This window comes from Ctenopharyngodon idella, chromosome 18 (assembly GCF_019924925.1).
Source record: "Ctenopharyngodon idella isolate HZGC_01 chromosome 18, HZGC01, whole genome shotgun sequence".
Lineage (NCBI taxonomy): Eukaryota > Metazoa > Chordata > Actinopteri > Cypriniformes > Xenocyprididae > Ctenopharyngodon > Ctenopharyngodon idella.
Window position 1 is genome coordinate 16241758 of NC_067237.1, and position 19308 is coordinate 16261065.

Genomic DNA, 19308 nt, shown 5'->3' on the forward strand with positions numbered 1-19308 from the left:
CTTTTGAGTGATATAGCAAAACTTTTGCGATTGTTTAGGGATGACGTCATCTCATGCACACAATTTTATCAGTATCAGCATATTTGCTTTATCGATAACAAAACAGCGTAAAAACTGGAAGGAAACTTAGACTAGCTTTATATTTCCCTTTCAACAATGTAACTCTCTGCTTAACCACTATAGTATCACTGGAGAAATTAAAGGGATAGTTCACCCAATAAAGAAAATTCTGTCATCATTTATTTAGAAGAATGTCAGTAACCAAACAGATCTCATCCCGCATTAGTATTTATTTCTCCTACTATGGTAGTCAATGAGGCATGAGATCTGTTTGGTTACTGACATTCCTCCAAATATCTCCCTTTGTGTTCAACAGAGCAAAAAAAAATCATACAGGTTTGAAACAGCTTGAGGGTGAGTAAATTATGACAGAATTTTCATTTTTGGGTGAACTGTGTCTTTAACCAGATAGTCATGACTGTTTCTGAAACCACATTAACTTTGTCAAACACGTCATTCAAAGTCAAACCACATTAGTTCAGTAATATAGAACTGACGTTCATGACGTCATGAAGGAGTAAGTTTTGATAATTAATTGGTTGAGATTGAATTCATGTCAGATTATTGCTGTAAATAATAAACATGATATCTGAGGATTACTTTGATATTTTTGTTCACCGCTGTTTTGCTTTATTTCCCTTTTACATCATACTCCACTGTTGACTAGATTAGAGTTCATTCACACATGCACTCTTCAAAAACAGATCATACTGGATGTTAGGTTGCTTATTTCACTCAAAAGCTTGATCAGTTTAAGTCCACATGTCTGTCAGTTTAATGTTGAAAGACAGTGAGGTAAGATGTAATTAGCGAAACATTTAATGCATGTTTTGTGCTAGAAATATTAAAAGACCGACAGTAACATCCAGTGATTTTTTTTTTCTTAAATATGGCCATTTTAGTTGAAAATATGCGTTTATGTGATTCATGTGACGAGACACTTTTACGTTTTCGACATTTTAGGCATACAATAAAAGTAGCCTACATGTTCACAAATGATTATTTCCCAACTAGAATTAGATCTAGAATTTCCTTCACTGTTTCTTTATGCTTTATAAAAATTGGTTCCCCCCAATGTTAAAGACATGGTTATGGCCTTGCTGCATATACCTGTCTGCCTTATTTCATTTTGAGCCTCCTCAATAATATATCTTTTCATTCTTTTCATCTCCAGCTCCCAAGACTGTCAACGAAAACAGCTATGTGGGGAACAATTCAATCACCAACCAGACTAAACAAGACTTTCAGCCATACTCAGATTCAGGTATGCAGCAAAAATTACCTGCTTAAATATAAGGATCAGAGAAACACTGGAAAGTGTAAAACTAGTTGTGAAATATCTAAAATATGACTGTTTTTGACATAACTGTCTGTATTTTTTATGTGCTGATAAGACTAACACTGTATTTACTCCAAACAGTATGTTACTCTTTGGTGCAGCAGTGGCAGATTAAGACTCTATATAATAAATGGTTATTATATAATGTTGTTAAATGAGAAGTGCTAACTATTAATATTAATTATTTATTATTAATAATAATAATAATAATACATTTACTTTCTTTCTTTTTGCTGTTTGTTCTAATTACAGTTTCTCTTGCTCTTTACAAAATCAGGTCTGAACCCATGGCTGAAAGATGTGTTGGTGGGTGTTGCAGCAGTAGTAGCAGTAGCAGTAGCAGTAGCAGTAGCAGCTGTGTTTCTTTACAAGAAATTTTACAAAAAGTGTAAAGCAGGACGAAATGGCAAGTATTACCTACACTCGATACAGATTGTGTAAAAGTAGTCTTTAAACTTTTTTTTTCTTATTCTTTATTTTTATTAATACCCAGATTTTTTTAACTGAAACCGTCTCTCATTTTTATGTCTCTCATATCACACCGTTTTTCATACAAACTCAACTGCCGCCATCTTGCATCTATAATTTCTTCAGAGTATGAATATAATGTAATATTATTACAGTGTTTGTCAATGCAGAGGTTTTTGGTTAAATGCCTGAAGTGAGGTCTGTGGTGAACACAAGCTCAAGATATTTTCACGTTTTATTCTATGATATAAAATACATCAATAATACCCTCTTGTGAATTATTATTTTTTTTTAAAGCTTTGACTTGTCTAGTAAAATGCAGTTGCTAACAAAGGTCTAAGTGGGACAGCAGAGGATGTTGAGGACATTAAACATCATCAGCCTAAAGACTTTAAATAAAGAGTTGTTGGAAGCTTAGTGGTGACGTTGAAGTCATGTGACCGTGATGTAGTTTGTTTACATTTAGCTTTTTACTACAGCATATTATATTTGTTCTTCAAAATTCATAAACATTGTGTGATTTGCGAAGATTATCATGATGAACAAAACGTGTAAGTATCATAAACTTTTGTTATTCACAGACCTTATTTTCTGCAGTAATACAAAGGCCAATTGAAAAATCCTATTGGGTTTTTGTCGAGGGAACCAGGGTGATGCGAACACAGGTTTATTTTGTTTAAAGTCCATAATTGTTCATTTAGTTCTTCCCTTCTGAAGCTACAGAAGATCCTTACAGTACATGTTTTCCAGAAGACAAAATAAGTAAAATTTACCCTGATATTCAAATTTAAAGTTCCCCCTCCCTTAATACATGGAGTCTCCTTCTGGAGCATTCTTTTCTTTTTAATGATTCCTCTTAATTCGTTAAAATAATTAACATTTTGCAGATTCTGCAAGGTGTATAAAACTTTGGACCTCAACTGTACATGCAGGGCAGTTATTATCACAAAATAAACCTGGCCTGGGAACACAAAGTAAATAATTAGACAGAATATTAATTTGAGTTGAAATATTTTATTAGCTCATTAAACACAAAGCTTCAGTGAATAAAAATAGCAAGCAGCTTTGATCAGTTAGCAAGCACTATATTACAATAGCTCTATAATAGTTAGCAAGCACTACATTAATGAAACTGACTTGACTTGATCAGAAGGCATTGTAAAAATAGGAGATTAGTGGCGAGATATATGATTTTTACTTTTTTTTTTTTTTTTGCCAGAAGCAGAGCCAGGAGCCAGTTATAACATACAAGAGATTGAACCTCTCCCTGTGGAAGACACAGGTAAGCTGTTGTACCACAGTGTGTGAATAAGCAAACATGATCACATTAGTTCGAATATAACAACTTTCTAGTGTTACTAGTTACCCATTATGTTTTTAATCAAAAGATAGTAAATATACAAACCCCACAACTGAAAGGGAATAGGATAAAAGTCACATGAAATAAGACTGCATATTTTGCTATTTGGAAATTTTAATTTGCTTTGATTTAATTTAATTTGAACATGCTACAGGTGCACTCGAGTCCAGGGATAAAGAAGGAAGTGTGAAAGGGAGAGGGCTTTCCACACTCATCTCTGAGCATTCCTTCAATCCGGTTCATATTTGGTGTAATGCACATCTTTTAATTCTTGTACTGAAAGACACAACAGGCAGTGTTGTGGAAAGTGCATTTCTGTTTTCACTGCTTAATGATATAGCAGTTTTTTAAGAAGTGGGAAGAGAAGAGTCAGAACAAGCATCACAGATGACTGTGCCCAATAGGGCCAACTAGGTGGTGGGCTGAGGAATAAGGCACTAAATAAAGCGTTTGGGTGCTTCAGGAATCCTCATGGAGGTTGTTTTTTGAAGTGCTTCTGACTTTAGACACCATTGTAGATGACAGTACACAAAAGCCAACTGTGAGGGTCAAAGCAAAGGGATTCATAGAAGGACTTTTGAAGTATGAGACAGTGTTCACTGCTCAACTCTCTTCACATTCTTGAGCTTACATCCCCCCTTTCAAAATACTTACAAACAAGGGGAATGTATATCATCACAGCTCAACATCTGGTTGAGAGGACAGAGGAGGGTCTCAGGAAGTGTGCTAGGGACTTTGAAGGAGTTAAGTTCTCATATTTCTTTCTTTCAAGAGATTTTTTTTTTTTTTCTACAGGTGAAAAGTAGAATCACATCAAACTAAGTTTCCTATCTGCCATTCTCTCCATCTCTCTCAGTTTAATGTAGAAGTGGATGTGTGTGTGACACAGCAGGCCTGAATATGTCATGGGTGTTTTGGCACAAACATTAAACAAATGTACTGAAAACATTTGAAAGTGATGGAGAATAAGTGGCTTGTATCAATATATCAATAGAGCAGTATCAATCTGCTCATCCCTACTTCACATTGTTCATTAAAATCTTTTAGTGCAGCCATGGATTATCCCTTACATAACTCACATCTGAGTGTCGTGACTTTACAATCAGAATCAGATTCTATTTTAAGAAATATGTGAACTAGACAAATAAAACTGAGTATTATCAGCTATTAGTTTTGCTTTGTCTTCCTAAACCTTGCTTTTGAACCCCACTCTGGTCTAAAATAAGGAAGTTGATGGGATGATTACACTATATCCTCCTAACATTGTAGGGAAAAGATACGTTCTGTATTTGTTCTAATAGTCCATTTGTGTGATTGCAGTGGTTTAAGAGAGATAGAGTGGAGCAGTCTTCAGGATAATCAACAGCCGTTCAGATGAGAGGAGATCTTCCAGCATTGATGAAGAACCATGACCACACTTGGATCATTCCATTTCAAATCAACAAAATTTCAGAAACTTTCCCAGCTCAAACGCTTCACCTTATTATTTCCACGGAGACGCGTCATGCTTGTCATGTGATATAAAACCTAAGAGTTATTCTAACTAACCTTTTTTAGTAAACTTTACTTAACGTCCAATAATTTGTTGAACTTACTTAAAGGGATAGTTCACCCAAAAATGAAAACTCTGTCATCATTTACTCACCTTCAAGTTGTTCCAAACCTGTATACATTTCTTTGTTCTGTTGAACACAAAGGAAGATATTTTGAAGAAAGTTTGCAACCAGGCTGTTTTGGGGCACCATTGAAAAGGTTTTTAAGGCAGGGCGATTCTTAATCTTTTTTAGTTGCATTCTATCATTTTCTCAAAGTGATCTTGAATGTTCAATTATCAATACAACTAAAACTTTTGAGTGAACGTCACATAAGTTGATGTCACAAATTCATGTTGATTTCCTAAAATTTTTCTCAGCGTTTTAGTGATTAGTGTCCCCTCTGGTTGTGCACTTGGAACTTCACTTATATTATTATAACTCTCTTCCAATTGATTTCCAAACAGGAAATTACAGTTATTTGTGGTTTCAAAGGAAGAGACATATCAAATAGATTGTTCTTAAAAAGTGACCTAATTTAATAACTAATTTAGACTTTGTGTAGAATTTTAGTTTATTAGATTGTATCGCTAACATATCATAAACACCATACTATTGTGAAACATCAAACTTTTAAGGGGGTTGATTCGTCTCTAGTTAAGACAGTGCCTTGCAATCAACCTTGCTTGAGTCACACACAGACATCAAGATTCAACACAACAATCGTTGTTTTTGTTTTTTTTCTTCCTGTAGAGCTCCAACCTGAACACACTTGAACTAATAATCAGCATTTTCAGGGTAGAAATTCTCAGGCTGGTGTGTTAGTGTTGGTTGGAACTAAAAACGCCTTGAAGCTGGTCCTCCTTAGGAGATGATTGGACACTCCTGAGACAGAAATCTGTGTCTGAAATGTTTGGAACTATTTGATCTTGTAACCTATGTGGGGGGTTACAGTGTATCTATGTACAGTGTATGTACAATATATGTATATATGTGTGTATGTGTAAGTATATTTATATTGTATATACAAAGTATAAAATATTTTTCTAAGTATGGGCACAAATGTGCTCTTTCCATTTGTTTCTGCCCTCTAGTGGACATATTGTGAAATCAGATAATAATTAAATATTCATATTTGCTGAAAGATATAAGGGCAATCAGAGAGCAGACAGAGACTGAAAAAACAGCAGGGTTCATACACATTTTAACCAATACATTTCCAAGACTTTTGAGGCTTTTTCAATATTCATGACCTAATGTTCCATTAAAGTCTATGTATACAAAAAAATCCAGGTACCATTGGTGATTTACCATTGCATATCTTGAATAAAATTAATGACTATTAATTCTATTTGTTTGTTTGCTGTTTGTTTTACTAACATGTACAAGCTTGTGGGGGGATTTTTTTACATTTAAATGAATATGGAAATAAATTTTAAAAAACTTTGCCATGAATATATCAGAACCTTAAGGGGCCATTCATCACACAGAATATATTTTTTTATTTATTTATTTATTTTTATTTTATATTTGCATTGCATTACACAGAATTGTAAAAACACAAGTACAAAAGTCTTATTACTGGGAGACACCAGCCTCCGCGGCTCTACCATTGGAGAAACTATAACGGTCAATTTAGATTAAAACAATGTCGGAAACTCAGAACTCTTTAAAGTCGGCATGAAACTAAGTTATGATAGTCTTTTCTTCCCTATTCTGTTCTGATGTATATCCCGTGAAAAAAACTTCTCGAACAAGAAAAACGTAGGATGGGACTTGATTTTGTCCATGTGGAATTGATTGGATGGTTCTGGTTTTCTATTGGTGGATCTCATGTGAGTGACAGGTTGTCCCGCCCTCGCACCAGTAAACATGTCATCAGACAACAGAAGTCACTGCAAGAGGGAGGGTAAGTTATTTTGATTAAAGATTACAAAGGACACATGAATGTAAAATAATAATAAAGTGCACAGATATAAAAAAAAATGTCAGTTTTGATTTCATGGTGACTTTAAGCAGTGACAAAGTTATGCTACTTTATTAGACAAAGATTACGTCCGTTTTTACTTGATTCAGTGTAACTTGAACTAAGCAGAACCTTTCCATCTAGTATAAGTCCTGGCAGGTGTAATCTTTGTTAACTTTCACCAGTTCACCTTTGATGAGGTCCACTGGATCAGTTCCTTTGCTCAGTCCACTCAGCCCTTCAGCAAAAACACTCTCTCCGAATTATTTGGTTGGTAATTTTTTCTGCTTAGGCTAGAACATTACGGCTGCATAAATAAATTATGTGAACCCCAATAATCCTATTTTGTAATTTTTATTAACAGAGAATAGTGAAATAGTCAATGTTTGCTATACCCAGTGGCAGTGTTTCACAAAACCACAGGGTATGGCGTAATTCCCTCTGCCAACAGCATTCCCGAACAATAAACCCGCATTATACCTAAACAAAATGCATGATGCACTATTAACTCTATTACACTATTAATTAAAACTCACAGTAAACAACATTAAATATATAAACACATGCCTTAATTTTGTCACAGTGCAGTTTTTATTGCATAACTGGGTCGGAGCAGTGCAAAGTCGAAGACAAGCTCATCCAAATCAAAACTTTTCACCAACTTTTTCTCCACTGAGATGAGCATTAAAAGGCACAATATGTAAAATTTTTGTAATAAAATATCCAAAAACCACTTGCATACAGTGTGATATATTTCATGCAGCTGTGTACTTACATTATCCCAAAAGTTTCCAAGGATTAGTAAATTCAGAAAAATTCCAATGTGAAATAACGTCTTGTCCCTTGTCATTGTCACCTATCAATGACGTAATATCCGCACTATCCCTGGTTTCCACTTGTAGAAACTAGGGCAACTCTTGTGGACAAAATGCAAAAGTGTTGGTTATACAGCATCTAGCACGTCACTGTTGTGTTGTTCAGTCATCATGGATCATGATAATTCATTGACAGTACAGAAATCCTGTTTTTGAGATGGAGAGAGCTTCGCGACAAACTCGGACTTGACAGAGACTCCACTCTTGCATGTTTTAATAGACAGGTAATCAAATATATATTGTTCATTGTACAAGTAATATTCATGTACAGATGATTTGGATAGATATGAATGTCAATAATAGCACATATAAACAATGCGAGATGCAGATATGACGTGACAGCTGATAATGCAGATTTACTGGAAAAACTATCAAGTGTTTATAATTACATAATTCTGTGGGTTATGCTGATGAAATTATACATAGCAGTTATATTGCACTTTGTTTGTATTTTAAGTAATGCTTTTCATCAAGTCTGGTGACCACGTCTATGGCCGTGAAATTAAATACAGTATGTGTTGTACAAAATTATTTAGTCATTACTTGCAAATACTGTAGGTTTGTTCAAATATACTTTTATTGTTTTAAACACGTAAAACTGTGCAGCATTAACCCACCAAATCATTTGACAAATAGTCACATATCAGTAAAAGGCTAATATAGCATTAAATTCCACGTTCCTTGCAGCAAATTCATTGCGATGACATAAAAGAGTGTGATCAAACATACAAATAATACAAAAACAAATACATTACCTCATCCGTGAACATGATTCGTGAATTTCATACGTGTCTGCATGGTGAAAACGACATCTCCCATAGTTTCACTCTCTTTCACAGCATCATCAAGCTTCCGTCATGGACTACTGCACAAAACATGTTAATAAAAACATATAAACTGTTACAAAAATGTAAACCCTTGTTTTTTTTAGGTATACGTTAATGCAACGCTGAAACTATAGTTCTCAATTGAGCATGTCTGGGAAACTCATGAATATTCACATATGCGCCACCCATGCACGTAAACAGAAAATCTTGTAATTTAGGTTTAGGAACTTGAGCAATAACTTTTGGTCCTCTGAAATTAGCAGTCTGTCAAATGCCTATAATTACTACATAGTTCATTGAAACATCTGGAAATACCCACAAAATTAGGCTGAGAGTTAGCACTTGAAGTCCATAATCATTATTGGGACCCCTGTGGAAGGGACCCCTTCCATTTGGAGTCCCTCAAGGCTCTATTCTGGGCCCAATGCTGTTTTCCCTGTATATGCTCCCATTAGGGACCATTCTCAGGAAATATGACATTTCATTTCACTGTTATGCAGATGACACACACATTTATCTGCTACTGAAACGAAAAGATGCCAGCCCTTTAAAACTTCTGTTTGACTGCCTCAAAGACATTAAACGTTGGATGCTCCTAAATGTTTTACATTTTAATGAGAGCAAGACTGAAATCATGATATCTGGTCCAAACTGTACTAATAAGGCCTCTAACACTGATTTAGGCCCTTTGCTTCCTGATGTTAAATCCACTGTTAAAAATCTGGGTGTAATAATGGATATGGGTTTTAAACTTGACAAACAGATAAACTCTGTAGTCAGGTCAAGTTTTTATCAGTTAAGGCTTTTATCTAAAGTTCAGCCTTTTTTGTCATTTAATGATTTCGAAAGGCTTATACATGTTTTTATTTCATCTCGTTTAGAGTCTAGACTATTGTAATGCCCTCTATGTTGGTGTCAGCCAGGCCTCTCTCTCACGCTTGCAGTTAGTGCAGAATGCTGCAGCTCGACTTTTAACACGAACGTGTAAACGGGAACATATTTCCCCCATATTGGCTTCCCAACATTGGCTTGTGGTCCATTTTAGGATTGATTTTAAGGTTTTAATGCTTGCTTATAAATCCTTAAATGGCCTAGACTCAACTTATCTTTCTGACCTTATACAACTGTCCATCAAGGTCTCTGAGAGGTCTGCTGACCATATGCTGCTGGCCGTCCCTAGAGTTACATAATATATATATTGTCAAATAGGCTATATTTGATTTAAAAAAAAAGAAAATACTATTTTAGGCCAGCGATTTATCTTAATATTATTGTAGGTGTTGGTGATTTTTAAATACTATTTTTTTATTGCATTTTCTTGAACACTTACACAACAATGTACATCACATGTCTGTAACAACACATAATGTACAAAAACAAAACAAATAAACAAACACCGGGGCTCATTCTACATAAAAAGTGCAATAGCACAAACCAACATTGGGTAATACAGTATGTACTTTGTGAGTCAGAGTTAACAATACATTGCATATAATAACCAAAAATATAAGTAATAAAGTAGGGTTAATATAGTGCCCATTAAAGTATATTTTCATATGAATATAATACCTAATTATTAACCTTATCCAATAGTCAAATGGGCTCTCCCCTTTTAAGGGCAAGGTAGCATAAAAATCAGCCAAGGGCATAGCAGAGTACACTGTGTCACCGAAATGTTGTTTCAGGATGTCAAAAATAGGTCCGGGGCCATCACTCAAGTCAGTTTTTGCATAATTGCGTAGGGCTATTTAAACAACATCACGTGCCCTCCCCATTAATCGGCACAGAACTTCTTCAGCCTGACATTCTTTTTTATACTCACGTTTACGCAAGTATACTGACATCAATTCCACCCATTCGTATATTGTGCATTTATCAGAACGATCCCCACGGTAGTATGCTGGCTCTTTAATATCAGATTGTAATACCTAGTTGATTGCTGCTAGACGCGGCGCGTATTAAAGCACTTCACGCGCAGGACTTGAAACACCCGCACATGTATTCAAAGCAAAGCGATGTTAAAGGGACAGTCATCACATTATAAAATGCGGTTATATTTTTTCCGGCATCACCGGGGCCCTCCCTCAGCCCGGGGCCCTGGGCTTAAGCCCAGGTAAGCCAGTGCATTAATGTGTCCTAGCATATGCTGTGATAATTTTATGATTATTTTAATTCCTTTTCTATGTAAAGCACTTTGAATTACCATTGTGTATGACATGTGCTATATAAATAAACTTGGCCTGCCTATATGTATGTATGTGTATGTATATATATATATATATATATATATATATATATATATATATATATATATATACTGTATATACAAGTATAAAATATTTTTCTAAGTATGTGCACAAAAACTGCATGTTTCTTTTCTACAAGCTCTTATTTTTTGTTTGTTTCTGCCCCCTAGTGGACAAGTGATGTGATATTTTATTGTGAAATCAAATAATAATTAAAGATTCATATTTGTTGATAGATGGGCTGTAAGGGAAATCTTCACAGACAGAGACTGAACAAACAGCAGGGTTCATGCACATTTTTACCAATACATTTCCATGACTTTTGAAGCAATATCCATGACCTAATGTTCCATTAAAGTCTAAGTATACAAATAAAATAAGGAAAAAAAAAAACAAATCCAGGTTCTAATTTATCATTGCATATCTTAAATAAAATGACTATTAATGCTATTTTTTTTTTGCTCACTATTTTTTTTATAATAAGTATAATAATATAATAAATAATAAGTTATGATAGTCTTTTCTTCCTTATTCTGTTCTGATGAATATCCAGTGAAAAAAAACTTCTCAAACAAGAAAAATGTGGGGTGGGATTTGATTTTGTCTGTGGGGAATTGATTTAAAGGCTGTGGTTTTCTATTGGTGGATCTCATGTGAGTGACAGGTTGTCCCGCCCTCGCACCAGTAAACATGTCATCAGAGAACAGAAGTCGCTGCAAGAGGGAGGGTAAGTTATTTTGGTTAAAGATTACAAAGGACACATGAATGTAAAATAATAATAATGTGCACAGATATAAAAAAAAAAATGTCAATTTTGATTTCATGGTGACTTTAAGCAGTGACAAAGTTATGCTACTTTATTAGACAAATATTACATCCATTTTTACTTGATTCAGTGTAACTTGAACTAAGCAGAACCTTTCCATACAGCATAAGTCCTGGCAGGTGTAATCTTTGTTAACTTTCACCAGTTCACCTTTGATGAGGTCCACTGGATCAGTTCCTTTGCTCAGTCCACTCAGCCCTTCAGCAAAAACACTCTCTCCGAATGATTTGGTTGGTTATTTTTTTCCGCACTGGCTAGAACATTACAGCTGCATAAACAGACTATTGTGAACCCCAATATTGTCCTGTTTTGTAATTTTTATTACAATCAATTATTGTAGTATTGTAATTTCATGTATTTCATTAATTTAATAAAATACATATAACAACACTAAATTTCCAAAAGTATAATTAACACTTAACTTATGCATTTCTTTTGGAATTTTACATAAAGACATTTTATGTTATTTTATTCTGAAATCTGACATTTTCATGAAATGACCAGTAGATGGCTGCAGTGATCCACACATGGTGCTCATACAGACCAGTGCCTCAAACAGAGGGCCTCAAGATGAATTCAAATGATTTCAATGAAGCTATAGGCCTATTAAAATAATATAAAGATAATATATATCAATTAATAAAACGGAATAAATAGGCTAAACTTAAGGCTAAACGTTTAAAATATTAAGATATCATGATTCTCATTGCAGATGCACATTAGACTGCACATTGCAATAAATATCACTTTATATACTTTTAAATATATGAACTGTGTATATGCAGTGTAGTTTATGATGGTGTTGCCTTGGTAATACACTAAATTTTCCATCAATAAAGGACACTTCTATTCTATTCTATTCTATTCTATTCTATTCATTCTATGAATGATTATAGTCTTTCTATCTATCTATCTATCTATCTATCTGTCTATCTATCAGAACACAAACAACAACTTATAAAACGTGTTACATTACAATATATACTTGGTATATTGGATATTATTATTGTTTTACATACAGCATTACAGGTGCCAGTAAAGGTAATAACCATAATAAACCTTCAATATGACTGATTTAAAATGTAAAGAGAAAGAGTTATAAACATTTTAATGCCAAAGACAAAGGCGTGACGTTCAACTTCCGTTTACTGCACTGTTGTCATGACAGCGTTCAAGTGAACTCAGTTATTTATTATATATACATATATATTTTAATCATATCATCATCAGACAAGGGGCGTGGTTGAGAACGTAGTGGGCGTGAGCGAGCAGTAGGGGGCGTGTCGAGGTGGACGCGCGCCGTGAGGATGTACATCGGCGTAGTTTCAACGATTCATTTGACAAGCTAACGCCACTTCGCTCGTGTCATATCCCGGAGAACCCACTTCCGTTGAAGCCTAGCGCACTCTTTGACAGTTCGGGTTTATTTGTATCTTTCGGCCGTTTATATCGACGCAGGTTGGCATCCTGGCACGGAACATGAACATGGCCGCGCTACTCCCGGAGGTTCGAGGACTTCAGACCGATGAGGTAAATGAATTCAGCTGTCATATCAAGTAATGTGTTATATCAGTCATAGAAATTCTGTAATATTGCATAAACATCACCCCAGTCTCCAGCTCTTATGTCATATGGGCTCTGTGGTATCCGGTGGGTCTCAGATGAAGTTCTGCTCCACTTTGTGTTATGATAACAGTATAACATGCTGTTTGTTTGTTTAATTATGGCACATAACTGACATAAAACTGCGTTTGCTATCGATTAAGATAGGATTTGTTTGATTTATTGATATATGTCACTTTATTTCATTTTTATTGTAGTCTCGTGACTCTTGCGCAACATCTACTGTACTTCTGAGGGCTATATGACGCCATACATACCACATGACGTCACATGTTTATTATATAGCATATTTTTGATCACATGTGACAAATATAATTTCATTATATCTATTGTTTGTTGCTCTTTTAGAGGTGTTGCTATCATGTTTGACCTCAAAACTAGTTTTTTTAATGTTATTTTTAAGGCCATCTATATGCTCGCATACTTCTAAGCAGATATGCAGATTATATGTATGTTCTTTTAGGAAAATAGACCAAAAACATTGATTTCATATTGCATTAATGCATGTATACACATTTTGGCCAATCAAATGCTCTCTGAAAGAAGAATGTCCCGCCCACTAATGGGTCAAAGTGGATCAAACTTCCTGTTTCTATAGGAAATACATATTCACTCGTAATCGTCAAGCCATTTTAATTGTGTCTTAATCATTCTTAAATCTCTAGGCAGTACAATTCTTGATGTTCATTGTCGTTTTTGTACCTTATTGAATATTTTTGCTTTCCTTCAGGATGAATCCAGAATCTTAAGGGTGAAAGTCATTGGTGGAATGGGATTGGCCAAGAAGGACATTTTGGGTGCCAGGTCAGTATATCAGGTTGTTTAGTGGCATCGCACCATGAAAAATGACACTAGAACATATTAATGTTAATGAAATACAGATATAATGATTAAAACGGCAGATAATTGATCATTTGAGACTCATTGGGTAATAATAATATCCAAACTGCCTTTTTTTTAAAAAATATATATTGTGTAAAATATTGCCATTGTATTATGTATAAACCTGGCTCTTTAAATAACACTTGATGAAAAGCCCATATCAGCTGACGACTAATTATGGTCCTTTTCTCTTTTTGAATGAGAGTTTCTGTTTTCTTCAAATGCTCAGTTCACTTGTTGAACAAGGTTTTTCCCATGATTTCATTCAACACTCACGTTTTGTGTCCGTCGACATGTTTCAGGTAGTGTACGGCACATTTTAAGGACACTTCGCAGGTTTGCTTCACGTACCCGCTCCGCCAGCATCACGTTAACGTGTTCGCGCGCCTTCAGTTTGTTATGAAAACACAAAATAGTTTATCTGTGCTTCATGTATCCCGCATAATGGAGGTTTTGTTTGGACAATCTGACACTCATACAGGCTTTATCTGTTTCTAAAAAAAGAAAAAGATGTTGTTTTTACAGCCTTATAGTTGAATTGGATTCATAAGCTTAAACGGTAAATCTGATTTATTGTGATTGTTTATTACTCTTACATTTTAGCTGAATCTTCGTTAAAAAAAATAACAATGATCATGAAATCATTATGAAATCCACTTTGACCCTCTTTACTTTCTTAATACACATTTCTGGCCTAATTGTGCTTGATTTGTTAGTCACGTTAAGCATTCTGCTTTGGAAAGCCCACTTTGATCATTAATCTATTCCCAAAAGACTATAATCATGTCCCGCCCTACATTTTCTTTTCTCGCTAAATACCATGTTTACATTACAAAAGTAATATGAGTTGCAGTTGCTGTTTCATTTTTGACTTTTAATGATTATTTAGTTTAATATTTATCCATTTACCAATTGTAATACAATGTAAGCTCGGCATTTTGCTAAGAAAAGTTATTTCTTGCCGCCACATGCTAAAGAATTCATATTATGCATAGCCTACAGTGAACTGCAGGCCGATGGAAAGGTCCCGGTTGTGTCCCGCAGTACAGTAGATGGCAGTGTTAGCAGCCGTCCCGGCCGTCCTTGAGGATACGAACAGATCGGCCGTGCTCACTTTGACCTAAATAACACAGCTCTAGGTATGCAATCAATATCTGTGCTGAGCGATATCATCTCTCCTTCACTGTAATACTCGCTTGGAAAGGCCAGATATTCAGAGAAAACCTTCAGCGACTCAAATGAAACAGCTGAAAGATTGTGTGTTGCTTCCTCCTGATGTTACATGTAGGTTAAGCTGATGAATGACATTATCCCAAACTGATTAATCTGAACTAGACTGATGTGAGAGAATGGATTAATACCTAACCTGTTATGGTTAGTTAAAGATGGATCCATTCCAATATCACATGACTACCAATCATAACACTCATTCTTGATCACGTCCTGCGATTAACAATGGAAAATGTGACCGCAATACTGAAATATTTAGTAACACTTCCTGTATGACTCAAAGATGAGAAATCTTTCCATGTGTGCTTATGTAATATTTGTTTGTTTTCCTCTCATCCGCAGTGATCCTTACACAAGAATCTCACTCTATGACCCGGTCAACGGAGAAATCACCAGTCTACAGACCAAAACCATTAAAAAGGTATGTGTGCAGACTCTGCTACAGAATTCATCAACATTTCAACAACATTTCTCCATCTTTCTGTTCATGTCTTTTTTTTTTTTTAGACATTGGATCCGAAGTGGAATGAGGAATTCTTCTTTAGAGTAAGTGAACGGGTATTTACAAAGATCATATCAGCTGACTGTAGCGTGAATTTGATGAAACTGTCAAAAAATGTCCCAAAATCTAAAGGAAAAATACTGTATCGGTAGGTTCTCAAACTGGGGTTTGTGAGTCAATGAAATGCTAATAATTAATGAAATCATAGTATATATATATATATATATATTATCAGTCATTACTATTTTTAATGTTTTTGAATGAAGTCTCTTATGCTCATTAAGGCTGCATTTATTTCATAATAAATACAGAAAAAAACAATAATAGTGTGAAATATTATTACAGTTTAAAATTATGGTTTTCTATTTTAATATACTTTAAAATATAATTTATTCCTGTGATCAAAGCTGAATTTTCAGCATCATTACTCCAGTCTTCAGTGTCACATGATCCTTCAGAAATCATTCTAATATGATGATTTATTATCAATGTTGGAAACAGTTGTGCTGCTTAATATTATTTTATAACCTGTGATACTTTTCCAAGATTCTTTGATGAATAAAAAGTTTTAAAAAATCAGCATTTATTTAAAATAGAAATCTTTTGTAACAATATACACTACCGTTCAAAAGTTTGGGGTCAGTAATTTTTTTTCTTTCTTTTTTTTGAAAGAAATTAATACTTTTATTCAGCACGGATGTGTTAAATTGATAAAAAGTGATAGTAAAGATTTATATTGTTAGAAAAGATTTATATTTTGAATAAATGCTGTTCTTTTTAACCTTTTAGTCATCAATGAATCCTGAAAAAAGTATCACAAAAAATATTAAGCAACACAACTGTTTTCAACATAGTATCAAATCAGCATATTAGAATGATTTCTGAAGGATCATGTGACACTGAAGACTGGAGTAATGATGCTGAAAATTCAGCTTTGATCACAGAAATAAATTATATTTTAAAGTATATTAAAATAGAAAACCATAATTTTAAATTATAATAATATTTCACAATATTATTGTTTTTTCTGTATTTATTATGAAATAAATGCAGCCTTAATGAGCATATGAGACTTCGTTCAAAAACATTAAAAATAGTAATGTTTCCAAACTTTTGAGTGGTAGTATATATATATATATATATATATAAAAAATAACAATATAAAATTAAAACAAAAATAAACAAATAATAAAATAAAATAATTATTTTTATTTAAATATATTATTTAATATATTTTATATTATTTATTATTTATTTATTATATTTGATTATTTATATAATATATTATAGGATAATAAGGGATGGTCACACTACACTTTTCGTTCCATTGACTTCCATTCATATGCATATGAATGCTGGAGACTGAAAACACAACCTCATGTGAAGAAGTTTCGCATTTGGCCTCGTTCCAAAGTTCAAGTTTAATGAACTCTGACCTGCGAATTCATATCACGTGAAGACACGTGACCAATAGAACATCGCTAAGTCACGCCGCAAACTCTTGTATGAATTAAAACCGCACATTTTTTGCAGTAAAGTTAAATTTTTACTTTCTGGATTTATTATTATTTGTTATATGTTGAATTTATGTTTCTAAAAAGACACCACAGGGTGTGACGTCATATCACGACCTTTGCAGAAATTTCACGTGCTCAAAGTCTAGTGTGACCGCGGCTCTGTTCATCATACATCATCATGTATGGATATTGTGTGTGATTCCAGTAATGTGTTCTTGTGAAATAATATTGAACAGTTTCAGTCGTTGTGTTTGGTAATAATAGAGCATGTTATAGAATATGGGCTGCTCATATTTCAGCATCAGGAGCCTGTTTAAAAGCTCAAGTGTTTTATAAAACCATTTTTGCATTTTATATTAATGGACCATAATGGAGTAATGTTTCTATGAAAAGTCAGTGTTGAAAAAAAAAAACAGTGACAATGCTTCAGTTAAGTAAATGCAATGCATACAAATATTAAAAATACCTTAGCAATCCATAGCAACCAACCACAGCTTTTCACGACAGAGGTTTGTATGTTTACATGCACACTAATAACTGCCAAAAATCAGTTTATTGAAATAACCCGATTTACCAGTTTACAGTATCAATTACCTCGAAATGCAAGTGAAACGTGTTTAAAAATAACAGGTTATTTCCCGGTGGCGACATCCAAATGTAAACATCCATGCATTTCAGAGTATTCTATTTATTGTAAGAGTTGTGATGTTAAATAAAGCATTAAAAACCCCCCAGAGTATTTCAAAATGTCAAACTTGCACTGACTCATTCTCTTCTTATATTTGAAGTTTCTACAGCTGTACCACTTGTCCTTTGGCTGCGCGAGATGAAAACACATTTTTTTTATATATATATTTTTCTTGGGTCAACAAAAAATCGGAGTTTGCGATTACATTTATCCTTCCCTACCGCAAAGTACTTGCTGTGGCTGGATGCACTTAAAGGATTAGTTCACTTCAGAATTAAAATTCCCTCATAATTTACTCGCCCCCATGTCATACAGGATGTTTATGTCTTTCTTTCTTCAGTCGAAAAGAAAATAAGGTTTTTGAAGAAAACATTCTAGGATTTTTCTCCATATAGTGGACTTCACTGGGGTTCAACGGGTTGAAGTTCCAAATGTCAGTTTCAGTGCAGCTTCAAAGAGCTCTACATGATCCCAGACGAGGAATAAGGGTCTTATCTAGAGAAACCATCGGCCATTTTCTAAAAAAAAAAAAAAAAATTATGTACTTTTTAACCACAAATGCTCATCTTGCACTGCTCTGCGATGCGCCGCGCATGACGTTATCACGTTGGAAAGGTCACGCATGACGTAGGCGGAAGTACTGCGGTAGGGCGAAAAATCGAATTTTCTCCTCCAACTTCAAAACCGTCCAACATCGTTGTTTTACCTTTTTTTTTGTAAAGGCTGTTTGACTTAGTCTTTGCACGTTCACTTTGTAAACGCTGGATCTGTACTTTCACCTACGTCACGTGTGACCTTTCCAACATGATTACGTAATGTGTGGCGCATCGCAGAGCAGTGCAAGATGAGCATTTGTGGTTAAAAAGTATATAATTTTTATTTTGTTTAGAAAATGGCCGATGGTTTCTCTAGATAAGACCCTTATTCCTCGTCTGGGATCGTGTAGAGCTCTTTGAAGCTGCACTGAAACTGACATTTGGACCTTCAACCCATTGGTAACTGTTGAAGTTCACTATATGGAGTAAAATCCTGTAATGTTTTCCTCAAAAACCTTAATTTCATTTCGACTGCAGAAAGAAAGACATAAACATCTTGGATGACATGGGGTTGAGTAAATTATCAGGAAATTTTAATTCTGAAGTGAACTAATCCTTTAAATCTGCTGTATATAAGGACGTTTTCTGTGACATATCACACATGCGCTCTTCAATGAGCCAACAGAATGTGGGTTAAGGTGTTTACATGCGGGGTGAAATCGGGGCAAAAATCTAGCTCTGTTGATCTGTTTATTCTCAAGCCGTTTGTGATCTTATGCTGATAAAGGAAAATGGTTTAATGTGTTTACATGAACACATGTTGTTGGCTTA

The 19308-nt window shown here is 34.4% G+C and overlaps 2 protein-coding genes and 1 long non-coding RNA gene across 3 annotated transcripts in view; all 3 read left to right on the forward strand.

The window, feature by feature from the left end:
- LOC127499978 (uncharacterized) overlaps positions 1 to 1946 on the forward strand; it is a 5221-nt gene extending 3275 nt beyond the window's left edge. Inside the window, exons 3-4 of the mRNA XM_051870723.1 lie at positions 1235 to 1324; positions 1677 to 1946. Coding sequence (XP_051726683.1) covers positions 1235 to 1324; positions 1677 to 1840 — 254 coding nt within the window. The 3' untranslated portion in view covers positions 1841 to 1946. The remainder of the gene's footprint in view (positions 1 to 1234; positions 1325 to 1676) is intronic.
- On the forward strand, positions 1947 to 6110 carry LOC127499982 (uncharacterized). The gene is made up of 2 exons (XR_007926231.1): positions 1947 to 3149; positions 4548 to 6110. It is a non-coding gene; the product is annotated as an uncharacterized LOC127499982 (long non-coding RNA).
- A 6634-nt stretch (positions 6111 to 12744) lies between these two features.
- The window catches only part of nedd4a (NEDD4 E3 ubiquitin protein ligase a), a 42081-nt gene continuing 35517 nt past the window's right edge, over positions 12745 to 19308 (forward strand). Inside the window, exons 1-4 of the mRNA XM_051870711.1 lie at positions 12745 to 13029; positions 13853 to 13926; positions 15577 to 15655; positions 15742 to 15780. Coding sequence (XP_051726671.1) covers positions 12979 to 13029; positions 13853 to 13926; positions 15577 to 15655; positions 15742 to 15780 — 243 coding nt within the window. The 5' untranslated portion in view covers positions 12745 to 12978. The remainder of the gene's footprint in view (positions 13030 to 13852; positions 13927 to 15576; positions 15656 to 15741; positions 15781 to 19308) is intronic.